Source organism: Chiloscyllium plagiosum, chromosome 1, assembly GCF_004010195.1.
Source record: "Chiloscyllium plagiosum isolate BGI_BamShark_2017 chromosome 1, ASM401019v2, whole genome shotgun sequence".
NCBI classification, from domain to species: Eukaryota; Metazoa; Chordata; class Chondrichthyes; order Orectolobiformes; family Hemiscylliidae; genus Chiloscyllium; species Chiloscyllium plagiosum.
In genome coordinates, this window is record NC_057710.1 from 120610320 (window position 1) to 120636888 (window position 26569).

Consider the following 26569-nt stretch of genomic DNA (forward strand, 5'->3'; position numbering starts at 1 on the left):
ATCTCAATGCATTCTTGGGTTCTGTAGGTGAAGTCGTGGAACCCCGACCCACAATGGAGTCCATGGCCTTGGAGGTTTGGTTAGCAAACCCTGGTGTGTTTGTGACCAGAGGACTCAAATGTGCTGAGTGTACTTTGCCCAAAGGCAGATGGACCCTTGAATTTCTTGACTTGAACTCCTTTGAGGCTGAGGGTAGCAGGGAGGATGAAAGTGGAAATGCAGTTCCTCTGGAGTGACCCGAGAGGAAACTTCTAAGGGGACCTGAAAGTATTTCACCCTTGAGCTGGATGACTGTTGGGACTGTCCGGTTTACTTGTGAAGAAGGAGCACCTGGAGTGAGGTCACAATCCCATGTTCCCTGTTTGCTTGCCAATGGTACTGAGCACCAATGATTAGAATGATGGAGTTCAGGACTATGCATATTTCCAGCTGACCCTGAGATTCCAGTAAGTTTGGATATGAAGTGAACTTCCATACAATTGGTTGGCATAGTGCAGAAAGGACATCTCATCAGGCTTCCTCTTTTCTTCTGGGGCAGGAAAGCTTGTGGGTGGTATGCCCACCCAGATGGCATTTGAAACCCTTAAGCAGGCACCTTAACATTATTCACCCACTTGTAGATAGGAAACTTGCCACATGGGAAAGATCATCTCATGGACCCTGTTAAGTTGGTCTATCCCCAATCTCTAGGACATCAGCATACAATGTAGTGCTTATTGCACTCGTCAGCATTAATCCTTTCAGCATCAAACACCTAAAACAATATCTTATCCAAGCTTCTTTTGCATTTTAATGTATACAGTAGTGCTGGAACGTACCATTTTATAAGTTCCGGCTGTGGTAAACTGTGGGTAAGTGAAACCACAGAAAATGATTCTGTGGAAACAGGGGTCGCCCCGTTAGTTTCTTTTCCCAAGGTTTCACACAAGAGGGGCACTTCTCACACACCAACATCTGCAAACAGTTAAAGTTTATTAAAGCCTGTACAAGCTAGATGACCCCTTTGATACCCTTCATAGCTGTGCTATGTCAAGTCAAAGAGGCCCTTAACAAACAAAACACATTCCCTTTATATAGATCAGTTGGTAATGCTCACAGGTACTCGGGCCACTAACCCCATAACCACATATTACTCCAAGTACAATGGAAGGTTAAGGTCATCCTCGGAGACAATACCCTAATCCTGGGAATCATTATGCAAACATTTCCTGACTCCATGATTCCCCAAGACAATATAGTTGTAAATATGCTTCAATATCGGGGGATGACCATGCAAACAAATTTGATTGGCTGAGGGATGGCTATGAAAACATTTCTGAATGGAAGGGACTGAATGAGAGTTTAATTTGATAATAGCAGGAGAGTAGTAGTAAATGGTTGCCCAAATGAAGTTGGAGTCATCCACATTCCTGCATGAATGCCACCTCCACCCACTTCCGGAATGTTCAGCTTCCTGAAGAAAGACAGTACAGTTTAACCCTTTAATTTCCAGAGAGACAGTACAGTTTAATCTTGTAAGATTACATTCCACCCTTTTATAATTCCATGATAACCACCTCGATGACACTACCAGCTTTCATAAGACTCTGACAGCCAGTATTTAAGTAAGTTATTGACACACAACATGCAATGATTATAACAATAAAAATTACTAGTCCATGCAGTAAATAGAATTTGCAGAATGCTCCCACGTGAAAAAAAATGTTCACCAGTAAAGTTTTTAAATCCACAGTCCTTAATGACCATTCCAACGAACCAGTTATCCAATATCTCGTTCAGTAAAGTCCAACCTGAAAACAAAATCCAGTCTGTCCTTGCACACCATTTCAGAGAAATCTGAATTCTTGGATAAGGGCAGTTAAGTACTTAACAAAACTGATGACAGTTCCATCCTTCCAGAGATGCGTCAGATGGAGGATACCAGTGCATCTGAGCATGAAGTTCAGCAGCTGCAGCTGCAGGCTAGGTGAACACAGTATTCTTTGCTGTTTCTGCTCCAGCTCTGTTGTCAAATGTAACAAAAACACTGGCTGTTTTGATGTTAGCTTGTTCAGTGAACCTTCATCTCCCTTAAATGATCGAAAGAAAAGGTAAAGCTCACATAGTTAAATGTCCATAGAAAGGCTACTGACAAAAAGCATACCGACCTCCTCTTCACTGTTGTTAGCTTCTTCACTTTTCTTGCTCATGATTGGGAGCTGATTGAATCCATTGAATTGTTGAGGGGCGGGCCATGGTCCGAAGGCATGCTTCACCTGTGAATGGAGAAACTCTAGAGATGATGTTAGCTGCTGAAAGTTTCTCTGCATTTCCTCTCTCATTCCTTCCTTGCCAAGGTGGTTATCAGTATGAAGACAGCCACAGGCATATTTAAATACACTAAATTGCCTTTTTCAAAATTCTCAGTCGTCTTGAAGTCTGTTACTCTGTTCACCTTTTGTGTCATTATCAAGTTTTATATAATACATAAACTTCTAAATTGTACTGTGTCAACAATTCAGCCCTTGATAAACAACAATCAATGGCCCTAACATCAAACCCTTGGGGACCTCATTCAGGTTATTCAAAATTATTTTCCTTGATCAAATTAATACTTGGCTAATATGAAAGCTGACAGGAAAAGTATTTCCAAAACCTGGAACACCAAAAAGACAACAAAATGTTTTCTGTGCTTTAGACATTGAAGAGGTAGTTTCAGTTTAGATTTAAATCTCAAATATTCATGGGAAACAAATGCAGAATATATTAAAATATGTTCTCCAGACAAAACTTCCCAAATAAAACAGTCGGAATTACAGTGGCAACTTTGGTAGATTTCAACATTCTTTGAATTTGCAATATGAAGGGGCCAATGAAGCCTTAACAATAATTGGAAGAACTTAAAGAGCTCAGCCTCAAGTTCTAACATTCTCCACAATCTTAACAAAGCATCATATTTAAAATGCACTCTTTGTTTTGTGAAAACTCTGCATTAAAAACACAGCAGCAAATATATTATAGTACAATACTCTCATCTTGTTAAAGCATGACCACTGACGCAATTGTTTTTTTAAACATGCATTGTAGAATTTCAACCAAATCAGGGGTTCAAGGCCCTCAATTTGTTTTAAGGTTTACATGTTTGATAATTTTAAAAAGGACATAATGTTGTATAATATTTATGTAAAAACAAAATCTGCCCTATTACATAGCCCACAAAACATATTGAATTGAGATCTTAATTCAAATAAAGCAAAACAGTCACCTAAAAGGATTTTCTGAACCAGTATTTTAGCAAACCAAAATATTTAAATATCAAACACCCTCAGCCTGGGACAATTTACATTGAAACTTCCCCTCTCTAACAAGTATTAGTACAATCTTAATTTCAGTATTGCTCAATTTTTTTTCACATCTCATTAATGACTATGTATTTATAAAAAGAGAAAACCCTCGCAGTGGATCACACTGCGCCACAGTCCGAGCCACTCCCTCCCCCAGAACAAAAGCTCACCGAGTCGAGTCCGCAGTCCAGAAATTGAGATTCCCACAACAAAACCTCAGGCAAAGCTTCCCTGGCAGTCAATGCACTTCACTGTTGGGATCCAAGTGGACTGGCTCCACTTTCCCCCCCTTTTCCTGGTGATGCCTAAAAGTACTTCTAAGGGGAGGTGTGGGGGACAAGGCAAATTTTGTTTAGATGTTTTTCTTTGAAATTCCTAGTTTCTAACTTTTTTAATGCTCCAGAGCATAAACTCTCGTCACTAGAGGAATCCAAACTCCTTTTTCCAGGGGACTTTAACCCCTTTCTCACTTTATTTCTCATGGGGACCTGAACGCCTTTTCTTACTCTATATATCTGAGGACTCTAACCCGAATTAAAACCCAGGGGGCTCGAACCCCAGTTAAAACCCTGGCTTCATGCAAAGTGACTTGTTAGTGTGCAAATGCGCAAGTGATCTCAAAGATTCGCCACCATCGAGTATCAGGCGATGAGAGGTTGACTGAGTGTTAAATTTAGACAGAGATCAAGATGAACCTTACCTTGTGGGCCCATCCATCTCAAGCAACCAACACTCAGATGATCGATCATTCAGTCCACCTGGAAGCTCCTTTCATGTTGGAATCCCACCACTGCCACCATATGTTATGTTCTTTTCCTGAGGTTTCACACACAAGGTGCAATTCGCACACATCTGCAGACAGTTAAAGTTTATTAAAGCCAATTCAAGCTAGGTGACCCCTTTGGCACCTTCACAAGTGCACTAAGTCAAGTCAAAAGAGGCCCCGAATAAAGAAAACACTTCCTCTTTATACAGGTCAGTTGGTAATGCTCACTGGTACTCTGGCCACTCCCTCCCCATAACTGCATGTTATCCCAGGTACAATGGTAGGATGAAGTCATCCTCAGTGATAATGTGACTGTAAATGCCCTAATTCTGGTGAATTGTTATGCTAACAATTTCCTGACTCCATGATTCCCCAAGTTAATGTAGATGTGATGTGCTTCAGTATTGGGGGGTGATCATTCAAACAAAGTTGATTGACTATGAAAGCATTTCTGAATGGAAGGGACTGAACGCGAGTTTAATTTGATAATAGCAGAAGAGTAGTAGTAAATGGCTGCCCAAATGAAGTATGAGTCATCCACATTCCTGCATGAATGTTACCCTCACCCACTTCCAGAATGTTCAGGTTCTTGAAGAAAGACAGTACAGTTTAACTCTTTGACATTACATTAGTGTCCTGAGAGATAGTACAATTTAATCTTTTAACATTACAGCCCTGTATACATTCAAGTGTCTAATTACATTTATCACTACTCATCACCACAACCCCCCCGTCTCTGACTTTACGTATTTAGGCAATTATACTCTGTTCCATACTTTGTCAGAATGTGCTCTCTTGGGATTTAAAAAGTTGGTAGATCTTAAAAGATGTGGTTGCTGTTGCATAAGGTGTTAGACTTTGAAAGGCTTAATACTGAAATCGATGCCAATAGGATGATGACATATGGACTTGGATGGAGAAAGCTCTGGATCCCAAAGGCAATGTCCTACCATTTTGGTCTCCCTTATAGTGTTAGTAACTATCATACCAGAGGTGAAAATACATGGGGGTGAATTATCCCCACAAATTCTCCAAGTCATCCTGGAAAATTCACTAATGGCAATGACCAGTCAGAGAAGATCATAAGGGATAGAAGCAGGAGCCGACCCTTCAGCCCATCTATCTGGTCTGCCATTCCATGATGTTATAACTGATTTTAATTAAATGCAAGGAAATGGTGAGTAGCTGCTCCACCAGTTAAAGACTTGTTCTGTCCCACATTTATCACTGATAATTTCATAAGGAAACAATCAGCAACAAATGTGGGATAACCAGAAGAAGCAAGGTGAATTGTAGCAGTCAGCAAGACCAGTGGTAGCTGGACAGATGACTGAGACTGCAGAGCAAGGTCAGCAAGATGGGGGAGGGGGGCAGGGAAAGTCAGGAATTAGGCCAAGAGCCTGGGGTGTGAAGCTGTGGAACAAAGCTAGGTCCTGGAAACAAAATCATGGAGCTGGGGGTGGAATGGCAGTGTGACCTGAAAAATGGGGAGAGAGGAGCTGAAGTGGAGCAGGTGAGAGGAGAGCTACCGAGAGAGGATGAGAGTCTGTAACGCAGGAAGAAAACCACAAAGGGGAGTGAGTGGTTGTGTTAAGGTTTGAAAACAACTGCAATAGGAAAATAGGCTGCAAAGAGGAGCCCTTAAAAAACAAAAAGTAATTCCTGAAAATCAAAAAATAGCTCTGCAAGGTAAAAAAATGACTTTGAACCTTATATTGAACTAATGTAATTTGTGCTTGATTGCCATCGAACAGTGAAAAACATCATGCTTTAGACAAAAGCCTCTGCTTGTTAGCAGAGGCTATTGTGGATTTTCCTTTCCACAATAGACCAGTTAGTCCCTATGGATCTTCATCCTGAAGGAGGAGGATGTCAGCAAATCTACCTGATTTATCTTTCAGTAAGGTAATAGTGCTTAGGGTTCATCAAACAACATGGTGAGCAGTACTGAAGATTCCAGTGAACTTTGAAGAATTTTTCTGACCCAACTAGAGGAAAACTAGTTGTGCAGCAAGAAAAGTTGAACAGTTCATTTTCCTCCATCAGAATCTTTATAACATAAATATATTGGGCTGTGCTTAACCCTGTTCAAAGCCTAAAACTTTACACAACAACAACCACATCCTTTAAAATCCCCAGGATGTGATCCATCAGGTCCAGAGATCTCATCAGGCTTTTAGTTCCATCTTTTTTCCAGTTTTTTTTTCTCGAGTGATGGAGAATATTTTAAGTTTCTCATTTAGCTTTACACAAGGTATTCTTGTTTGAGGTGGGCATGTTTCTCATGCCTTCCCATATCACAGGTCTTTTTGCAACAGTTTGGTTCTCATCTTTCTGACAGATCTTTTACTGTTTTGGAATATTTTACTGTTTTTCTTGGACAGCAGCATAACAGCGAAGGTTCTGTTTCTGTTTGCCCTTTTGATCAAACTTCAATAGTTTCCTGTATTTTCTCATTCATCCCAGTGTACAAAATGTATGTAGACATATTTTTCCTTTTACAGCTTCTTATATGTCTATTTGCTTAATTGAGATGTGTTGGTTTTGGGAGTGTTTAATTATGGTAACTGGATTATGTTCTGTAAACAAGGAGGAACCCAGTTTGGGTAACAAGTATTTACAATTCTTCCATTCTGTTTATTTCCTGGGAGTGTTGTTTGGTGTTCAGCCATATTCATGTTTACTGAATATACATTTAAAGTTTTAAACATATTTTTCTGTTAGTATATAATGAAAAATATTGAGTCAACATTTTTCCTACCTCCCAGAGACCAGGCCAAGAATCAGAGCACAATGTACTCACGGCAGCTTACAGAATTGGAGACCACAGTCTGCCAACTGCGATCTGAATTACGAGAAGCAAAAAGGATGTATGAAGAAAAGGTCTGGTGTACATCTTTATATGCAATCACTTCTTTTGATTGCTTTCGACTTAATAAAAAAGCACATGTACTGATACACAAATATGTTAGGAACCATTTAATGTCAGAAACTCTCCCTTTCACTGTCGCCTTATGAGAAAGATGTGTCCTGCAAAGAGAGATAAGTTGGTTAAAATATTGTTGTCAGTACCTGAAAGTGGCACACATCATCCACAGTGGCTAGCACTGCTGCCTCACAGCGCCAGGGTCCCAGGTTCGATTCCAGCCTCAGGCGACTGTTTGTGTGGACTTTGCACATTCTCCTCGTGTCTACGTGGATTTCCACCGGGTGCTCTGGTTTTCTCTTATAGTCCAAAGATATGTAGGTTAGGTGAATTGGCCATCCTAAATTGCCCATAGTGTTAGGTACATTAGGAGAAAGTGAGGACTGCAGATGCTGGAGATCAGAGCTTAAAAATGTGTTGCTGGAAAAACGCAGTAGGTCAGGCAGCATCAAAGGGGCAGGAGAATCGACATTTCAGGCATAATTCCTGAAGAAGGGCTTATGCCCGAAACATCGATTCTCCTGCTCCTTTGATATTGCCTGACCTGCTGCGCTTTTCCAGCAACACATTTTTAAGCTCTGTTAGCTACATTAGTCAGAGGGAAATGGGTCTGGGTGGGTTACTCTTCGGAGGGTTGGTGTGAACTTGTTCGGCCGAGGGGCCTGTTTCCACACTGTAGGGAATCTAATCTAATCTAAACAAGTAAACTTGGAGAAGGTTAACTGTAGCTGCTGTGTTAAACCACAAACCCCATGTAAAAATGCTAATTTTGAGGTTTTATAATAATGCATTATAAACAATGTATGCATTATATAATATATCATATCCCCCAACTGTACAATATTTATGCTTGGGACAAATTAAAATGACTTTTTAGATATAGTGCTTTAACAAGAAATTTAATGACTGTATGGGACCGGGTGACCCATGTTAAAAGATGTAGAAAATTCTTGACACTATAACTTCTGCCGCTGACTGGAACATCACCAGTTATAATAGTGCATGTGCACCGCTGCTACTGGCATATGCATAACTGCTCCTAAAATGTTTCCAGTCAGAGGCAGAATTTTAGATCTCGGAAAAAGAAACAGCAATGTACACTCACACTCTACAGGAAGTTGCATTGTGAGCATCTCCTGTGGAAATTCTTAATATTAAAATTCAGCACTTACGTGTGTGTATGTTGCCAACTGTTCCACCAAGTAGCATTGTAATGGAATTCCACTGCATCCTTTCAGTGTAGCACTTAGAAAAGCAAAACTTACATCATAGCTCCCAATCTCTGGTGAAATCATAAACTCAATGAGATTTTGAATGCTGACTCCCGAAGTTGAGTCTGGGGTGATAAGGCTTTATGCCGCGTGTTTCTACCTAGCTTTGGTTGCTCATTGGTAAGTAATATGGCTTTTGAGTCCAACATTTGATAATGACTTTTCTCTTGAGTATTTTGGTCAAAATACTTCTGTATTAACTTTAATCAAACATGTCACAAAGTCATACAGCACAGAAACAGATCCTTTGGTTCAACCAGACCATGCCGAACATAATCCCCACCTGTCTTCTGCTGACCCATATCCCTCCAAACCTTTCCTATTCATGTATCTATCCAAATGTCTTTTAAATTTTGTAATTGCACCCACATCCACCACTATTCCACACATGAACCACCCCCTTTGGGAAAAATTAGCCTCTTATGCCTTTTTAAAATCTCTCTCCTCTCACCTTAAGTTTATAACTTAAACTTTCCATACCAGGCAACATCCTGGTAAATCTCTTCTGAACCCCCTCCAGCTTGATAATATCCTTCCTATAACTGAGCAACCAGAACTTGACCCAGTATTCCAGAAGGGGCCTCACCAATGTCCTGTAAATCTCTCCATAACTTCCCAACTCCTATACTCACAGGACTGAGCAAAGAAGGCAAGCATGCCAAATGCCTTTTTAATCACCCTGTGTATGTGTGATGTAAACTTCAAAGATTTATGTACCTGTACCCCTAGATCCCTCTTCTACAACACCACCCAAGGCCCAACTATTAATTGTATGGTGTAACCCTTGTTTGTTACACCAAAATGCAGTACCTTGCATTTATCCAGATTGAAGTCCATCTGCCATTATTCAGCCCACTTGGTCAAGATGTCTTTGTAATCTTAGAAAGCCTTCTTCACTGTCTACAATGTCACCAATTTTGGTATTGGATGCAAACTTAATAACCATGCTTTCTGTATTCTCATCCAATCAGTTATATAAATGATATACAAAAGAGGACCCAGACCCAATCGAATAAAACAATGCTGTGGTCACAGGCCTCAAGTCTGAAAAGCAACCCTCCACCCAATACTTTCTGTCTCTGGCCAAGAAGCCAATTCTATATCCAATTGGCAAGCTCACCCTGGATCCCATGTAACCTAACTTTACTAATTAGTCTACTATGTGGAGCCTTGTGAAAGGCTTTACTAAAATCTGAATAAACAACGTCTACTGCTCTGCCATCATCATCAATCATTTTGGTAACTTCCTCAAAAAACTCAATCAAGTTTGTGAGACATGGTTTTCCTTGCACAAAACCATGCTGACGATTCTTAATCAATTTTTGCCTTTCTAAATGTCCATAAATCTTATTTTTTATAAATACCTCCAACATTTTACCCCTAACTGAACGCAGACTCACAGGTCTACAGTTTCCTGGTTTCTCCTTACAATCTTTTTTAAACAAAGGTACAACATCAACCACCCTCCAGTGATCAGGCATCTCACCTGTAGTTATAGATGACGCAAGTATTTCTGCAAGGGGTCTTGTAATTTTCTGTCTTACTTCCCACAACATTAGATCAGGTCCTGCAGATTTATCCTTAAATATTAGAATCAAATCTCCATATTGAAAGTTGAGAATCCCTTTTAATGAATTTCCTTGTTATATCGGATGTTTTACAGAAGAAACAGTTAAATGATAAGTGTGCAAAACCTTGCAGTTAGTTGGTTGGTTAACTTGGTTAAGGAATAATAAAAACGGGTAACTTGAATTTTATAGTTAGTCTGTGTCAAGCCAGTGAGTTTGTTGTAGTTAATGCAGCTGGCATTCTGATGCTAACACCGAGATTGCAACTGCACATGTGCAGGCAGTGCTTTCCCCAGTGTTGTAGCACAAGGAAACACTTGGTTTAAACTGATGCATAGCTTCATAGCAATTTTATGCTGTTTTATCAGATAGAGAACTTGGAAAAACAAGTAGAGCAATCTAATTGCGAGATTTACAATTGCAAAAGAGAAAAAAATGAATTCAGGCAACAGGTAGAAAGCACAAATGGTCGACTCCAACTTTTAATGGTAAGTCTAGTTGCTGGTTAATTTCTAATCTGAAATCATTAATATTTAATATGATAAACAGGATAGTATTTTGTATTAAATTATAATTGTTAGATGCTTTTAACTGATTCCACAACTTTTCATTTATACAAACCCTCACTTGCTGAACATCTAAGGAGAGTCTAGGACCATCCATGATAGTCTCAGAGTTAAGAGGCACCAGTTTAAAACTGAGATGAGGAGGGATTTTTTTCTCTGAAGGTTCAGAGTCTTTGGAATTTCTTTGCCACAGAGAACTGTGGGAGCAAAGTCCTTCTATATATTTTAGTCTGACATAGCTAGATATTTTATCAGTGAAGGAATCAAGGGTTGTGGGTAAAAGGCAAGAAAGTGTAAATGAGGAATGCCAGAACTGAATGGCCTCCTCCTGTTCCTATTTCTAATGATCTTATGGTCTTAAAATAGGAATTGCAGTCTTCCCACAGAAGAACATAATTCAGGTACACAGCCAATTAGGAAATCACGTTCTTCATGAGTAGAAGAATAGCCATCCATTATAATGCCTTGTTCCAGTCTCTTTTTTGATTCTTTTCTCTCATTACGAGCACGATGTCTCTGAATTCTTTCACATTAGAAAAATAATTTTGCCTTATTATTTTTAACTCTTAATTTAGCCTGTGACATTTTTCCCAATTGATATTATTTCCATAATGAATTTTCCCGGTAAAATTCATTTAGAAATTATAATGGAGCAAAGTACTAATGCCACCTTGGGTGAGTAATGGTAAGTAAAGCATATCCCTGTTGAGTAGGCTGGGTATCCAGTTAATCGCAACTTGAACTCAATTGGTGGCAGCTTTGGTTTTATAATCTTTGTGAAAGATCAAGGATTAGACTTTTATGTGAACTTGAGAAAACCAGACCCTCATGCTCTTCCTCCTTCTGAAGAACACACCTAATCCATATGTGACTTTGTGTGGGATTTTCTTTGCCTTCTCTCATAGGGATTATGTTTTGCAAGTTGTGATGTATGCATTTGGGTACTGGTGCTGGAGAAGGCCAATCTTGGTTCTCCAACACTGCAGCTCAGCCCTCAATGTCAAGTGAAGGTTCCCTAAACAAATTTGGAACAGCAATAGGCTATTCAGCCCTTCAAGGCTCTTCCAATTATCTATGAGTTCATGGCCAATCTGTTGATGTCCCAAATTCCTCATTTCTTATATCCTCAATAACCTTTGATTCTCTTGCCTAACAAGAATCTAACTACTTTGATCTTAAAAGTATTGAATGACTCCACCTTTGAAACTTTCTGAGGCAGAATTCCAAAGTCACCCAATCCTCAGAGAAAAAAAAAGTCTCCTAGTTCTGGACTTACCCACAAGCGTGAACATGTTTTCCATATTCACATTGTTAAGAACATTCAAGTTCTTTTAAACCTCAATCAAATCACTCCTTACTCTTCTGAACTCGTGAAAACAAGCCCAGTCTGTTTGAGCTTTTCTAATCAGACAACTCACTCATTACAGGTATTAATCTAGTAAACCTTCTCTGAACTGTCTTCAATGCATTTACCTCATTCCTGAAATAGGAAGACTGTAAATAGCATTTAAAATGTGGCCTCATCAATGCCGTGTATAACTCAAGCAAAAATCTTGTCTTATATTCAATTTCTGCCATTTCAAAAGGCTAGCAACACATTAAATTGACTGATTGTGCCGTCGCTGCAAAGTAATCTTTGGTGTTTCATGCATTGGTACACCTGGATCCCTGTGCGTCTCAGAATTATGTAGTTATTCTCTGTTTAAGTGACACTTTGTTCACTTACCTTTGTGCTATCTGCAAATTTAGCAATCATATCTTTGATCCTTCATCTCAGTCAATAATATAAATTATAAAACATTGTCGGCTTAGCACAGACGTAGTTATAACCTCAGTGATTTGATTCTAAGAGATTCCCCATGACTGACATCAAGTTAACTAGCTTATAATTCACTGTTATCTGCCTCCCTCCCGTCTCATATAAAGGGGTTATATTTGCTATTTTAAAGCCAAAGTGAAACCTTCATGGAATATAACAAACTTTAGGAAGTTAACACCAAAGCATCCACTGTCTCATTAGCCACCTCTTTTAAAACACTACGATGAAGTCAAATGAGGACCCAGAGACTTATCAGCTGCGGCACCATCAGCTTTCTTTGTACCATTTCCTAAATAGTGATAATTTCACCAAGTTCCTCTTTCTTCAATATTCAGGGTTGCAGCTACTACTGGGATGCTTCTTCTATCCTCTATAGTGAAGACAGAGGCAAAAGATTTATTTATCATATTCACTCTTTCTTTTTTACCTGTTATGACTCCCATTCTTACCCTCTAGAGGACCTAATCACTTCACTTACTCTTTTTCTTGATAAATACTTATAGAAACACTGATTGTTTTTACATTTTTAGTTAGCTTTCTCTCAAGCTCCAATTTATTTTTCTTGATGAATTCTTTATTCATTTTATGTGATTATTTGCCTTCTGACCAGTTGTCAATTACCTTTTTTTTTGTATGCTTTTTCCCTCGGTTTGATGTTCTCCTTAACTCATTTAGATAACTGCAGATGGTGGTCTAGCCCTTGGAAATTCTTTTTAGCAGGAGTGGATATCTGACACTGCTTCTGTACTGACCTGCCTGTTAGCCTAATATCACTTCAGCTAACTCACATAATTGCTGTTTTTCAGTTACTAGTCTTAGAGAGCCACTCTTCTCCCTTTCATAATGGATGTAATGATCAATCATATTATGATCATTACTACGTCACCACTGATACCACGTCTCGCACAGCCTGCTCTTTGGTCAGTTCCAGAACGTGTTGCTCTAAGGATTTACCTCAAAAGTATTCTATGATGTCTTTCTTGAACCTACCATTGCCATTCTGATTTTTCTTTTACTTTATTTGTAGATTAAACTCATGCATTGTTATTGCTGTCCTTCTGTTACAAGCACCCAGTATTTAATGTATAATCAGTAGGATGCTACATTGCGATTAATTAACGGCCTGAAGATCACTCCCACAAGTGACTTCCTTTCCCTACTATCCACATCTTCACCCAACAAGATTCTACAACCTGATCTCCTGAGTCAAACTCAACTCTATGGGCGGCACGGTGGCACAGTGGTTAGCACTGCTGCCTCACAGCGCCTGAGACCCGGGTTCAATTCCCGCCTCAGGCGACTGACTGTGTGGAGTTTGCACGTTCTCCCCGTGTCTGCGTGGGTTTCCTCCGGGTGCTCCGGTTTCCTCCCACAGTCCAAAGATGTGACCTAGTCTTTGTCATCCTGCAACCATGTCTCCATAATATTTATTAGATCATTGTTATTCATTTCAGTGCACTATGAATTTATTGATTTTGTCATGAATGCTACATACGTTCAGATTCATATCATTCTCTGAACTTTATTTTTGACAATAATTTGCTCTCCATCTTGACTCTACCTCTTGTTCTGTTGCAAATACACAAACTTGATCCCTCACCCTCTTGTTTAGTTTAAAGCTTTCTCTACTTACCTGATTTTTGTGGTTCTTGAGAATACCAGACCTGTTCCAGTTTGGGTGAAGACCATCCTAATGATACAGACCTCACTTTCTCTAGTATTCATGCAATGCCCCGCTTCTCAGACACCAGTCTTTAAGACATGAATTCACTTCTCTAAGGCGGCATGGTGGCTCAGTGGTTAACACTGCAATCTCACATCACCAGGACCCTGGGTTCGATTCCTGCCTCGGGTGACAGTCTGTGTGGAGTTTGCTCATTCTCCCCATGTCTGTGGGGGTTTCCTCCAGATGCTCTGGTTTCCTCCCACAATCCAAAGGTGTGCAGGTCAGGTGAATTGGCCATGCTAACTTGCCCATAGTGTTAGGTGCATTAGTCAGGGGTAAATATAGGGTCGGAGAATGGGTCTGGGTGGGTTATCCTTCAAAGAGTCGTTGTGGACTTGTTGGGCTGAAGGGCCTGTTTCCATACTGTAGGGAAAATTTAATCTAATCTAATCTTATTCACTTCTCTAATCTTATTTATCCAATGCCAGTTTGGACATGACTTGGACAGTAATCCAGAAATTATTATATTTTATGTTCTGCTTTTTAATTTAGCACCTAACATCTCATGTTCTGTCAGCAGGACCCCTTTCTTGATTCTCCTTACATCGTTGGTACCAATGGCCACTGGATCCTCCCCTTCCCACTGTAACGTCTTCTCCAGCCCAGAGGAGACATTTCAAACCCTCACAGCAGGCAGTAACATGGCTATTTGGCCTCATGCTCTTTGCTGCAGAGGACAATGTCAGTCTCTCTCATGATAATGTCCCCCTATTACTATTAGATTTCTTTGCCATCACCAGGCACCCACACCACCTCAGTTTATTAATGGCAACTCCATGTCCCGCCTGATCTCTTATGCTTTCTCCATTCTTCCCATGCATCCAGCATAACCAATTACCCAGAATGCCCTTTGTACAGTCCTCAAGAGTCATTCAATGGGTTTGGAATTCTTTTTCAAAATTCGCTGGAAAAAAACAAGCATGTAATCTAATAATGTAATAAAACTATGAATTCAAACACATCAGCATTGATACTAGAATAAAAATACCTGTGTTAAAAAAAAGTTATAATCCTTAAATATTTATTAGGTTTTTAAATAAGACACCGCATCAAAAGCATATTCTGTCATTACAGCTTCTTAAAGTTTTCAAACATTCTTGGAACCTGATGAGCTGAAGCCAGTTGCAGCTAAGCATTCAGAATGTTGACAGAAGCTTCCCGTTATGTTGCCTCAAACTGAGGTAACTGATGTATCATTTCCATTTCAAAGCAAAGTTCTTATCCATTAGTGAAGGGAAGCAAGTGCAGAAATATTTGTCAACTTTCTAAAGGCAGCGCTTTTTTTCCAATACTGAGCTGTCATTCAAGGTTTGAATTAGCTTTTAAGCAGACACTGTTATTGCACTAAAAACGCATCTACATTACAGTACAGCACCTAATCCTACCATTTTACATCTATCTCTCAGAATGTTCTCACCATTTGAGCAGGACTCTTCCCAATGGTCATTATCTCTTTCCTATACTGGCTGAGATTACCGTGAAGGACTCTCCTTCTCAATCTCTCCCCTCGCTTGAGGTGTGGTGACCCTCAGGTTAAACCACCACCAGTCCTCTCTCTCTCTCTCTCTCTCTAATGAGATAGCAGCCCTATGGTCTGGTAAGACTATGGCAACTTTACTTTTTATCTCTTGATCCAGATTTTCTTTTAGCACTTACAAAACTCACATTCACACACAAAAATTGTGTGCAGGAGGAAATACAAATTTTTGCTGACCCTCACAGCAGGAGCCCAGCCCTAACGTCTGATGAGGTATGTGCATGTTTGCACTCAAAGACTTCATGATCTGTGAAACAACCACATTGAAAATTGAAATGGGACTGGGAAAGCACAAGGAAAGTGTATTATCCAGTAAAATTCAGAGTTTCACAGCCCAACTCACACCTCCATTTTGAGAGAAAATTCTGGGTCTGTAGGTACTTTCCAGTGTTATACTTATGTAACATACATCTTTGCTGTCAAGTGAAAAGCCTGCTTGAAATTTGTCTTACCATGACTTGCCAGCCAGTGACCAGACACTTGGCGTGACTTACATCTCAGTCATTTTATCCAAATAGTCTGTACTCAGCATTAGAAATAAGGGATAAACATATAGCTTGCTTGTATAATTGTCTGGAATCAGCACTGTCCACCAAGCAACTTCTATCCTGAGAAGTGATTAAAAGCTTGGTCAAAGAGCTAGGATTTAAAGAGTGTGTTATGGGTAGTATAGGTCGCTATTGAGGCAGAGAGGTGGAGAGAGGGAATTCCAGGATTTAGCCCTGAGCAACTAAAAGCAATGGTTGCTAATCGTAAGATGGAGATATACAAGAGGTCAAAATTAGAAAACAGGGATCTCAGTGAGGTGGAGGGTTCAGAGAGGTTAGAGCCTGCCCAGGAAGGGACAAGGTCATAAAAGTGGTTTGAAGGCAAGGCTGAGAATTTTAATACTCCAGTATAGCTAGTTTAGGAACCAATATAGGTCAGCCTGCAGAGGGCTGATAGGTGAATAGGATGTTGAGAGCTATGATATGACCATAGAACTTTGGGTATGGTCAATTGTATACAATGTTACAGAGTATATATGGCACAGAAATAGGCCATTTGACCAACCTTTACATGAAGCTGTTTGCTCTCCACTCAGGCTCCTTCCATCTATCTATATAACCATCAATAAACTATTCCTTCATGTTTTATCCAACTTCACTCTAAATGCATCTATACTATTTGCTACAGACATGGTGGCTCAGTGGTTAGTACTTCTGCCTCATACCGCCAGGGACTCTGGTTCGATTCCATCCTCAGGTGACTCTCTGTGTGGAGTTTGCACATTCTCCCTGTGTCTGCGTTAGTTAGCTCTGGGTGCTCCAGTTTCCTCCCACAATCCAAAGATGTGCAGGTCAGGTGAATTGGCCATGCTAACTTGCCCATAGTGTTAGGTGCATTAGTTAGGGAATGGCACTGGGTGGGTTACTCTTTGGAGAGTCGGTGTGGACTTGTTGAGCTGAATGGCCTGTTTCCGCACTGTAGGGAATCTAATCTAATCACTCTATGTGGTGCTAAGTCTTCCCATGCTTTAGGAAAGAAGTATCTTCTGAATTAGATATCTTCGGTCTATTTTAGATTGAAACCCAGCAAGATAATTGGAAGTCAAATCTAGAGAGTGTAAAGGGCATGATTGAAAGTTTGAAAAGCTCTAATACTGAGGCAGAAAGGAAGTAGATGTAGCCAAACTGGCTTGACAGAATGACTGCATTGGACAAATCTCTTAGGATCATTTTGCAGTAATAGATACGATGGTTGAGGAAAACGGAGTGGATGCACAGAAGGATTTTCATAAGGCTTTCAACAAGGTACCATTGATCACACTATTGGAGGAATTGAAGTGGTATGGAATTAGAGGGGTAGTAAGAAATTTGATGAAAAATTGATTAGAAAAGGCATTACAGAAAGTGGAAGTTATTGAAGGTGATAGGATCTCGCCTGGTGGCTGGTGAATCAGCGAGGGCCTTCTGTTACCTGCTGTTAGGAAGGTCTGTGCTTTAAGTACCAGTTACTTGGATATGGACAGAATCCCATCCACTGTCTCAACTAAATGTCCTTGCACTAAACCTGCATTGGAAGAGAGCATTAAATTGCACCCAGAGTGTTGCATGTTAAGGGGTAGTTTCACAGTTTTTGAAAATGACCAGGAATGTCTCACAGTGCAGTTCTCATTTGCTCTGTATATTAATGATACAAATTTATACACAATTAAGCATTTAATTTTACACAGTTGTCACAGAACAACAAGGTTTGGGTGTTTAGCTTCACAAATATTGAGTGCCACATCAAGTTGATAAGGGGATGGGTCAGCTGATAAAATACTGGTACAAAACATAAACATTGAGAAGTAAATGTGATTCAATGTGAAACTTTAGGAAGAAGAGAGCAGGAGAGCCATTTGTCGTTTTGGGCTTCACACTACAGGAAAGCAATAAAGGGATTTCATTTGCTAGGATGTGAGGATATAAGAATACAGAAAATCCTTGGAAAAATTAAGGCAGTTTTCACTTAAACTCAGATTATTATTGAGTGATTTGATTGAGGTGCTAAAGTGATGAAGCGTGGAACAGTATAGATAATTATCAGTGATTCAGGGAAGTGGGAGTGAAACAATAGATGCAAAGAAGGGACCTCCCCCTAGTATCCTTGTCAAAATAATCATGTAGTCAACCGGCAGAGATTGCATGCTCCTGAAAATGGAATGGCTGGATTGGTAATTGACATGTGCACCTTGGGTGAGACAACAGTTAAACACCTGCACTGCCTCATCCTTGCTGCTTCCAGCACTCCATACATAAACTTGAATGGTTCCTATTAAGCTATATATTGGTGGATAATTGAGGTGTGCTGTAGAAAATGTTCTTTCGCTTATCTCCAATTTGAACAGAAAGGAAGTGATTATTGATTTCCTGGTGTGCATTGTGCCTCTCCCTCCTGCCACACAGTTGATCACACTTGCCTCCTCCCTTATAGCCAGTGTCACTCTTTTCACTCATCATATTAGCCTTCAGAGATCTGAGGAGCACCAGTCTTTTTTGTCTGTTTTCTGAAGTGCCTTTCTGATTCTGCAAAACTCACCCCATGGCTCAATTTTACCAGAGAAATAGGAATGGGGTCTGACTGACAAGCTTAATCTCTCAGTCAAGGCGAACAAGGGTGAGGGCAGAAAAAAAAAAGGTTTTGCATTCATGCATCTGTCACATATTCATGAGATCCTACTGACTGATATTTCTTCAATCATAAACTTTAGATGCTCTTTGCCCCCTCCGTTTCCCAAACTCTGTTAAACCAGCTAGTTCTTCAGTGCTGGCAGTCGTAGCTTTTCAATTTCACGTCAGTTTTACCTTTGATTTTTCAGGCTGACTATTGTAAACTTGAAGAGGACCTCAAAGTTGCAAAAGAACAAAACCAGAAGCTGTGGGAACGTGGTGCAAGTAATAGTCTCTCTGTTGAAAACTTGGAGCGGGAATTGGAGTGCAAAAATCAAGAAATTCTGCGGCTAGATGGTATGATAAACTCTTTGAAGGAGCAGTACCAGCATCAGTTGCAGTGTCAGGTTAGTTTGTGCAAAGGTTGTTAAGCCTTTTTGAGTGAGAAACCTCTTTTCAAATGAATAGAAATGATCGTTCACCTACTCCAGCGAATTGATAATACCGTAAAATATTCATAATATCTAGACAAAATTGTATTGTATTTTGTCACACTATCTTTGAGTTTAATATTTTAAAAAAATCTCCCTTCTGTTAACTAAGGCTGAACTCATCCTACAACAGTCTTGGTAAAAGCAGGTCTATCTGTAGCTCTCGGTGTTTCTCCATGTCTCACCCCTTGGAAGTGAGACAGCCAACCTGCCCTTAGAACTCCATTGCTGCCCTTATCCTTCTAAACTCTTAACAAGCTTGAAATGTGCTATTGAATGAGCCTTTTCAAATTGTTGCAATCCATCTTGTTGATTGTACATGCTGCTGATGTGCTGATCCAGTGGTGAACTACATTATTAAGGTAGTGGATGGGTGCCAGTCAAACAGACATCTTTATCCTGGATGGTGTCAAGTTTCTTGATTATTATTGGAGCTGCACTTATCTAGGCAAGTGCAGGATATCCCATTAGAACTCTGACCTTTGCCTTGTAGATAGTGAGACTGACCTGCTTTTGTTATGTGACTTGTCAGGTTAGCAGTGACTCCCAAATTATTGTTGGCATTGGCAATCCCGTTGAATATTATGGAGTGATTAACAGAGATGGTCATTGCTGAGCACTTGTATAACACATATACATTACCTGCCTTGTCAACCCAAGTTTAAATGTTATCCAACTCTTGCTGTAAATAGACAGGCTACCTCATTACCTAAAGCATTATGAATGGAACTGAATGCTTTGTCGTCATCAGTGAATATCCCCATTTCTGACCTTATAGTAGAGAGCAAATCATTGATGAAGCAGCCAAAGATGGTTGGGTCTAGGCCAATTGAGTTTTTTCAGGTTTTTTTTGGTAGAATTTGACATTACAAGACCAATGTATGGCAAATAATCAAGCCAAGAAATTGAATTTGCAGCAGTCTCATTGCCTAATCTCATTGTGATGAGATGTTGAACTGGCAGACGAGTGCTCAGAATAGGTTCATGTAAAAGATCCCATTACACAAATATGAAGAAGAACAGGGGAGATGTCCTCAGTGTCTTGGCCAGTATCTATCCCTCAAACAAACATTAGAGGAAAGCACATATTATTGCACATATTATTGCATTATTAACTGATTTTCATCACAAAGAAATGTTGGTAAAGTACAGATGTCAGTCTACGATGCCATCAAAATCACAGCACAAGCCTGGAAGTGTTTTATTGTTGCTTCTCTTTAATTAAGAAGTCCTCTACATGCCCTTGTTGAAATTTTGCACATTCTCTTGTTTCTTAAATGTTCATTTCTTTGTTCCTTCTAAGTATGGAAGATTATAATATTTTTTTCTCTATTATTCCCAAGAATGTTTTGACGAAAGACTTAAAAGTTGAAAAATATTTCCTCTGATTACAGGGCCTTCTTAGTGGAAGTCTAAATCTCAAAGGGGAAACATTTCAAAGAGTAAAGCTTGCAATGGACCAATTTTGTGATTGGACAGATTTTTGAATCTCTTTACCTGTGATCAGTCTCTTCTACAGCACAACAAGTTTTCTCTAGTTCTGCCACCTATATTGGCAAAGACAGAGTGTATTGTAATGATGATGTTAGTGCCTGGACATTTGCTTCAAAATTTGCAAGGTTTTTTTTGTGAGACATTGTCAAATTAGGAAAAGCTCATAATATAAGGTTTGAAACAAATCGGATAGTTTTAGAATAAAAATTCTCTTAGATACTTGTAACATGTGTTTTCTTTGTTCAACCAAAGGCATCATTAGAGGAACAAAGAAATGAAGACCAAGAGAAAATCAGGAACTTAGTCAAACAGTATGAGAACTGTAAGGAACAACTTTGTAAAACTGGAGAGGAGCTTAATAAGACGAAACAGCAACTTGACCAAACAGAAATAATCATCTGCCAGTTGGGGGAGAAAATAAAAGAAAAGGACAGATGTCTGGAAAATGAAATCGCGGAAAAAGGTAAACTGCAGCATGAAATTGATGAAAAGTGCCAAAAGATTCATAGGATGAAAATAGCAGAGGAGACCATTTGTGATCAATTTGAAGAAGCGGTTACCCACTTAAAGAAAATGCAGTGTGATAATGATTCACTGAAAATGGAGTTGAATGAGAAAAACAAGATGCTTGCCACTTTGCGACAAGAAATGGAAAGCATTTCTGAAATGGCATCACAACAGAGTTGTGCATCTGAGGCACTAGAGCGTGAAAGAAAACAACTTCAGTCCGATATAGATTGTCAAAACCAGAAGATTCAAGAGTTAAAGGTCAGATAATGAATATATGGCCAGAAATAGGTCACAATGGTCAACTTGTTTATGCATCACACAAGATTTGTCCTACTGCCTTTTATCAAATCTCTTCACTGTAACTTCCTATTCTTCTCTTTCATACATATAATTACTTATTTTTAAATGCATCAATGCAATTTACCTCAACTTGTCTGTGTACTGGGCTCCATATTCCAATTCCCTCTGTGTTAAAATGTTGCTCTTGACTTCCGTGATAGGTCTATTAGTGACTATTTTTAAAATTTCAGTCTCTGTTTTAGATCTTCCACAGTTGGAAATATTTTCTCCACATCTGCCTTAAAGCCTTTTATAATCATTAAGTCCCTAAATCAGGGTGACCCCTCAGACTTTTCTAAAAGATAAAAGAAGCCAAGCTTGTTCAGTGCATTTTGATAGGGATAAGTTCCTTGTGAATAATTTGCAAGGTTTTTTTGTGAGGCATTGACAAATTAGGAAAAGATCATAATATAATGCCACCATCTCCAATATCTCTATATCTTTTTGATATTATTACAACCAGAACTATGCACAACACCTCAAGTATAGTGCAATTAAAGTTCTATATACCTTTAACAAATGTTTTATTTTCCCCAAAATGGGCCCCAGTGCTTTGTTGGGTTTGCTACCTGGTTTTAGAAAGGATTATGTAGGTCTCTGGGGGAGTTGCTCCTCTTCACGCTTCCCCCCCCCACTCCTCTCACTGAGGCCCAGGCAGGAAGACCTGCCTGGCTCTATCCCTATCCTTGAACTCCTCGATAAGCTTTAAAATTGACACCAGATGGCAATTAGCTCTGAAGTAACCAATAACTGACTGCCCTGTGTAAAACTTCAGAGAAGTTGAGGGTAGAAGGCCACCTAGAAAATCTTACAGGCACCACCCCACCTCACATTTCTGTAAAGTGTTGCAAGGAGGTGATAGAGAAACACGTTTGGACACCAATTACATAATGCTGCAAGAATGGTAAAACATTGTCAGTGGAATCTTTGATTATCCTGATATAGACTGGGATTGTAATCGTATATTGAGCAAGAGGTGGTGGAATTTCTGATATGTATATAGAGTACAGGAGAATTTTCTGAATCAGGATCTTTCCAGCCCAGCAAGGAAGGAAGTGTCGGTCGGTTAGCTCAGCTGGTTAGAGTGTGGTGATAATAATGCCACATCATGAATTCAATCCTTATACTAGCCTTGTCTGCAGGTTTGCAGCTATGAATTCATTGTTAGGTAGCATGGTGGCTCAGTGGTTAGCACTGCTGCCTCAGAGTGCCAGGGACCTGGGTTTGATTCCAGCCTCGGGTGACTGTCTGTGTAGAGTTTGCACATTCTCCCCGTGTCTATATGGGTTTCTTCTGGTGCTTCAGTTTCCTCCCTTAATCCAAAGATGTGCAGGTTAGGCGAATTGGCCGTGCTAAATTGTTCTGTAGTGTCCAGGGATGTGTAGATTAGGTGCATTAGTTAGGGGTAAATGTAAAGTAATATGGCAGGGGAATGTGTCTGGGTGGGATACTCTTTGGAGATTCGGGTGTGGATTTGTTGGGGCCAAATGGCCTGTTTCCACACTGTAGTGATTCTGTGAAATCTAGACTTAGTTTTGGGGAATGAAGTAGAATATATTTCAGTGGGAGAATATTTGGGAAATATAACATAGAATAATACAGCACAGGAATGGGCCCTTTGGTCCACAGTGCTGTGCCAAATATGATGCCAAATGAAACTAATCCTTTTTGTGTGCCTTTGATCCATATCCCTCAATTCCTTGTATATTAATGTGTTTCTCTAAATGACCCTTAAATGCCTTATCCTATCTGCCTGCACCACCATCCTTGGCAGTCTTTCCAGACTCCTGCCACTCTGTGTTAAAAAAAAACTTGCCCCTCACATCTCCTTTGAACTTTCTGCCTCTTACCTTAATTGCATGCCCCTTTGTATTAGACATTCTAGCTCTGGAAAAAAAGTTCCTGACCGTCAACTCTGTTAATGCATCTCATAATTTTATAGGCTTCCATCAAGTCTCCCCTCAGCCTCTGACATTCAAGAGAAAACAACCCAAGTTTTTCCAGCCTCTCCTTGTAGCTCATACCCTCTAATCCAGGGAGCATCCTGGTAAACCTCTTCTGCACCCTCTCCAAAGCCTCCCCATCTTTCCTGTAATGTAGCAACCAGAATTGAATGCAATGCTTTAAGTGTGGCCAAACCAAAGTCTTCCAAAGCTGCAACATGACATCTGACTCTTGTGCTCAATTTCCTGACCAATAAAGGCAAGCATACTACAACCTTCTTTACCACCCTATCTACTTGCGTGGATACTTTCAGGGAGCTATGAGCTTGAACCCCAAGATTCTTCTGTAAATAAATGCTGTTCAGAGTCCTGCATTAACTGTGTACTTTTCCTTAAAATTTGATCTTCTTAAAGTGCAGCATCTCACATTTACTCATATTAAACTCCATCTGCCATCTCTGCCCATATCTGCAACTGATCTATATCCCACTGTATCCTTTGACAGCCTTCTACACTATCCACAACTGCATAGATCTTTGTATTGTCTGCAAACTTACTATTAGCCCATCCATCTACATTTTCATCTAGGTCATTTATACACATCACAAACAGCAGGGGACCCAGTATGGATCCCTGCGGACCACCATTAGTCACGGACCTCCAGCCTGAAAGGTACTCTTCCACCACTACCCACTGCCTTTTATGGGCAAGCCAATTCTGAATCCAGACTGCCAAGTCACCATGGATCCCATGCATATTAATCTACTGGATGAGCCTTCCATGAAGCCTTATCAAAATCCATGTAAACAACACCCACTGCTCTACTCTTATTGATCACCTTGTCACCTCCTCAAAAAATTCAATAAAGTTAGTAAGATATGACCTGTCCTGTATAAAGCATTGCTGACTGTCCCTAATTAGGCCATGCTTTTCCAAATGTGCATAAATCCTATTCTTAAGAATTATCTCCAATAACTTCCTAACCACTGATGTGAGACTCACCAGTCTACAGTTTCCTGGGTTATCCCTAATTCCTTTCTTGAACAAAGGATCAACATTAGCTACTCGCCAGTCCTCCGGGATTGTGATCAGAGTGTCGTTGGTTTTTGAGTAGTCATGGAAATGGACAAGGAAACATGAAATGTGAAAATACTCAACTGGAGGATGGATAAATTTCTAAGTTGAAAAGAGATTTGAACAAGTGGTTTGGCTTCAAAGATTGGCAGGTAAAATAATACTAAGCAAAAGAAAGCCTCAAACAATGAGATACTTTGGGGTAAAGATTAGGCACATTCCCACATGACAACAAAAGGAAGAACATCCAAAATACAAACTCCCTGGATAAATGAAGATATGAAGATTAAAATAAAAAAGGAAATGGAAACTTATAACAAATGTCAGGTTTGTTGTTTTCAAATGTTAGAGCATTTGAACTAAGAAAAGGAACTAAGAAAGTTCAAGGAAGGATGTTTGAGAATAGATGAGATAAAATAAACTAGAGCCCAAAGTAGAAATTTTAACAGCATAGCCAAATGAAAGGTGAGCCAGTCATGGGCCAGAAAGGAAATTGCATGGAAACTGAAAGAGCAAACGTTTTGAAAATGTACAGTTATATGGTGGATGCTAAAGATAGCTGATAAGTGCCTTGGAACATTGTACCAATGAAGAGGTAAATTTTGCCATTTAGAATAATTAAATGCAAAAAATGTATTTAATAGAAATAAATTACGGATACCGATCTTTAGCCAATTCGATACAGTCCATGTAATATCAAGAAACGGTTGGACGCACTGGTAACTGCAAAGGCTATGGACCCTGATAACATTCCAGAATAGTACTGAAGAATTGTGCTCCAGAACTTGCTGCTGCCCTAGCCAAGCTCTTCAAGTACAGTTATAGCATTAGCATTCACTTGACAAATTTGGATATTTGCCCAGGTCTGTCCTGTACGCAAAAGGTAGAACAAATCCAAACTGGCTAATTCCCGCACCATCAGTCTTCTCTCTCATCAGTCACGTGATGGAAAATGTCATCAACAGTGCTATCAAGCAGCACCTACTCAGCGATAACTCATTCAGTGACACCTAGTTTGGGTTCCACCGTGAGCTCTTAGCTCCTGACCTCATTGCAGCCTTGGTTCAAGCATGGACAAAAGAGTTCAATTCTAGAGGTGAGGTGCGGGTAACAGCCCTTGTCATCAAGGCTGCATTTGACAGAGTGTAGCATCAAGGAGTCATACCAAAACAGGAATTAATGGGTATCAGAGGGCAAACGTTCTGCAGGTTGGAGTTATATTGGGCACATTGAAAGATGTGTGATGCTGGAAAAGCACAGCCTGTCAGTCAGCATCTGAGGAGCAGGAGAATCGACGTTTCGAGCATAAGCTCTTCGCCAGGAATGAGGCTAGTGGCCTAAAGGGGCTGAGAGATAAATGGGGTGGGGAGGTGTGGTTGGGTCTGGTGGGAAGGTAGCTGGTTCAAGAAGGCGGTGCCGGGTTGGAGTGTTGGACCTGGGATAAGGTGGGGGGAGGGGAAATTAAGAAACTGGTGAAATCCACATTGATGCCATGTGGTTGGATGGTCCCAAGGCGGAAGATGAAGCGTTCCTCCTCCAGGTGTCAGGTGATTAGTGTTTGGTGGTGGAGGAGGCCCCAGGACCAGCATGTCTTTGGTGGAATGGGAGGGGGAGTTAAAGTCTCAGCCACAGGGCGGTGGGGTTGTTTGGTTCAGCTGTCCCAGAAACATTTCAGGAGTTCCTCAGGGTAGTGTTCTGGGCACAACCATTTTCAGTTGCTTCATCAAGGACCTTCATAAAGTCAGAAGTGGGGATGTTCGTCAACGATTGCACAATCTTCGACACCATTCACAACTCCTCAGATAGTGAAACAGTCTATGTTCAAATCCAACAAGATTTGGATAATATCCAGGTTTTGGCTGATAAGTAACAAATAATATTTGTGTCACACAAATGCCCGACAAAGTCTATCTGCAATAACAGATAATCTAACCATTTCCTCTCGACACTCAATGGTGTTACTATCACTGAATCCCCCACTATCTACATCCTTGGGGTTACCATTGACCAGAAACTCAACTGGACTCACTGCATAAACACAGTGGCTACTAGACCAGCTCAGAGACTAGGAGTACTGCTGAA

The 26569-nt window shown here is 40.1% G+C and overlaps 1 protein-coding gene across 5 annotated transcripts in view; it reads left to right on the plus strand.

The window, feature by feature from the left end:
• The window catches only part of LOC122552612 (coiled-coil domain-containing protein 158-like), a 172270-nt gene that overhangs the window by 88602 nt on the left and 57099 nt on the right, over positions 1-26569 (plus strand). For 4 of the 5 annotated variants that reach the window (XR_006312432.1, XM_043695369.1, XM_043695388.1 and 1 more), the window contains 4 exons: positions 6858-6972; positions 10223-10342; positions 18846-19043; positions 20874-21389. Coding sequence is in view for 4 of the 5 variants with exons in the window: in XM_043695369.1 (XP_043551304.1) it covers positions 6858-6972; positions 10223-10342; positions 18846-19043; positions 20874-21389 (949 nt within the window). In the remaining variant the exon portion in view is untranslated. The remainder of the gene's footprint in view (positions 1-6857; positions 6973-10222; positions 10343-18845; positions 19044-20873; positions 21390-26569) is intronic. The other variant, XM_043695396.1, reaches the window with a different exon arrangement.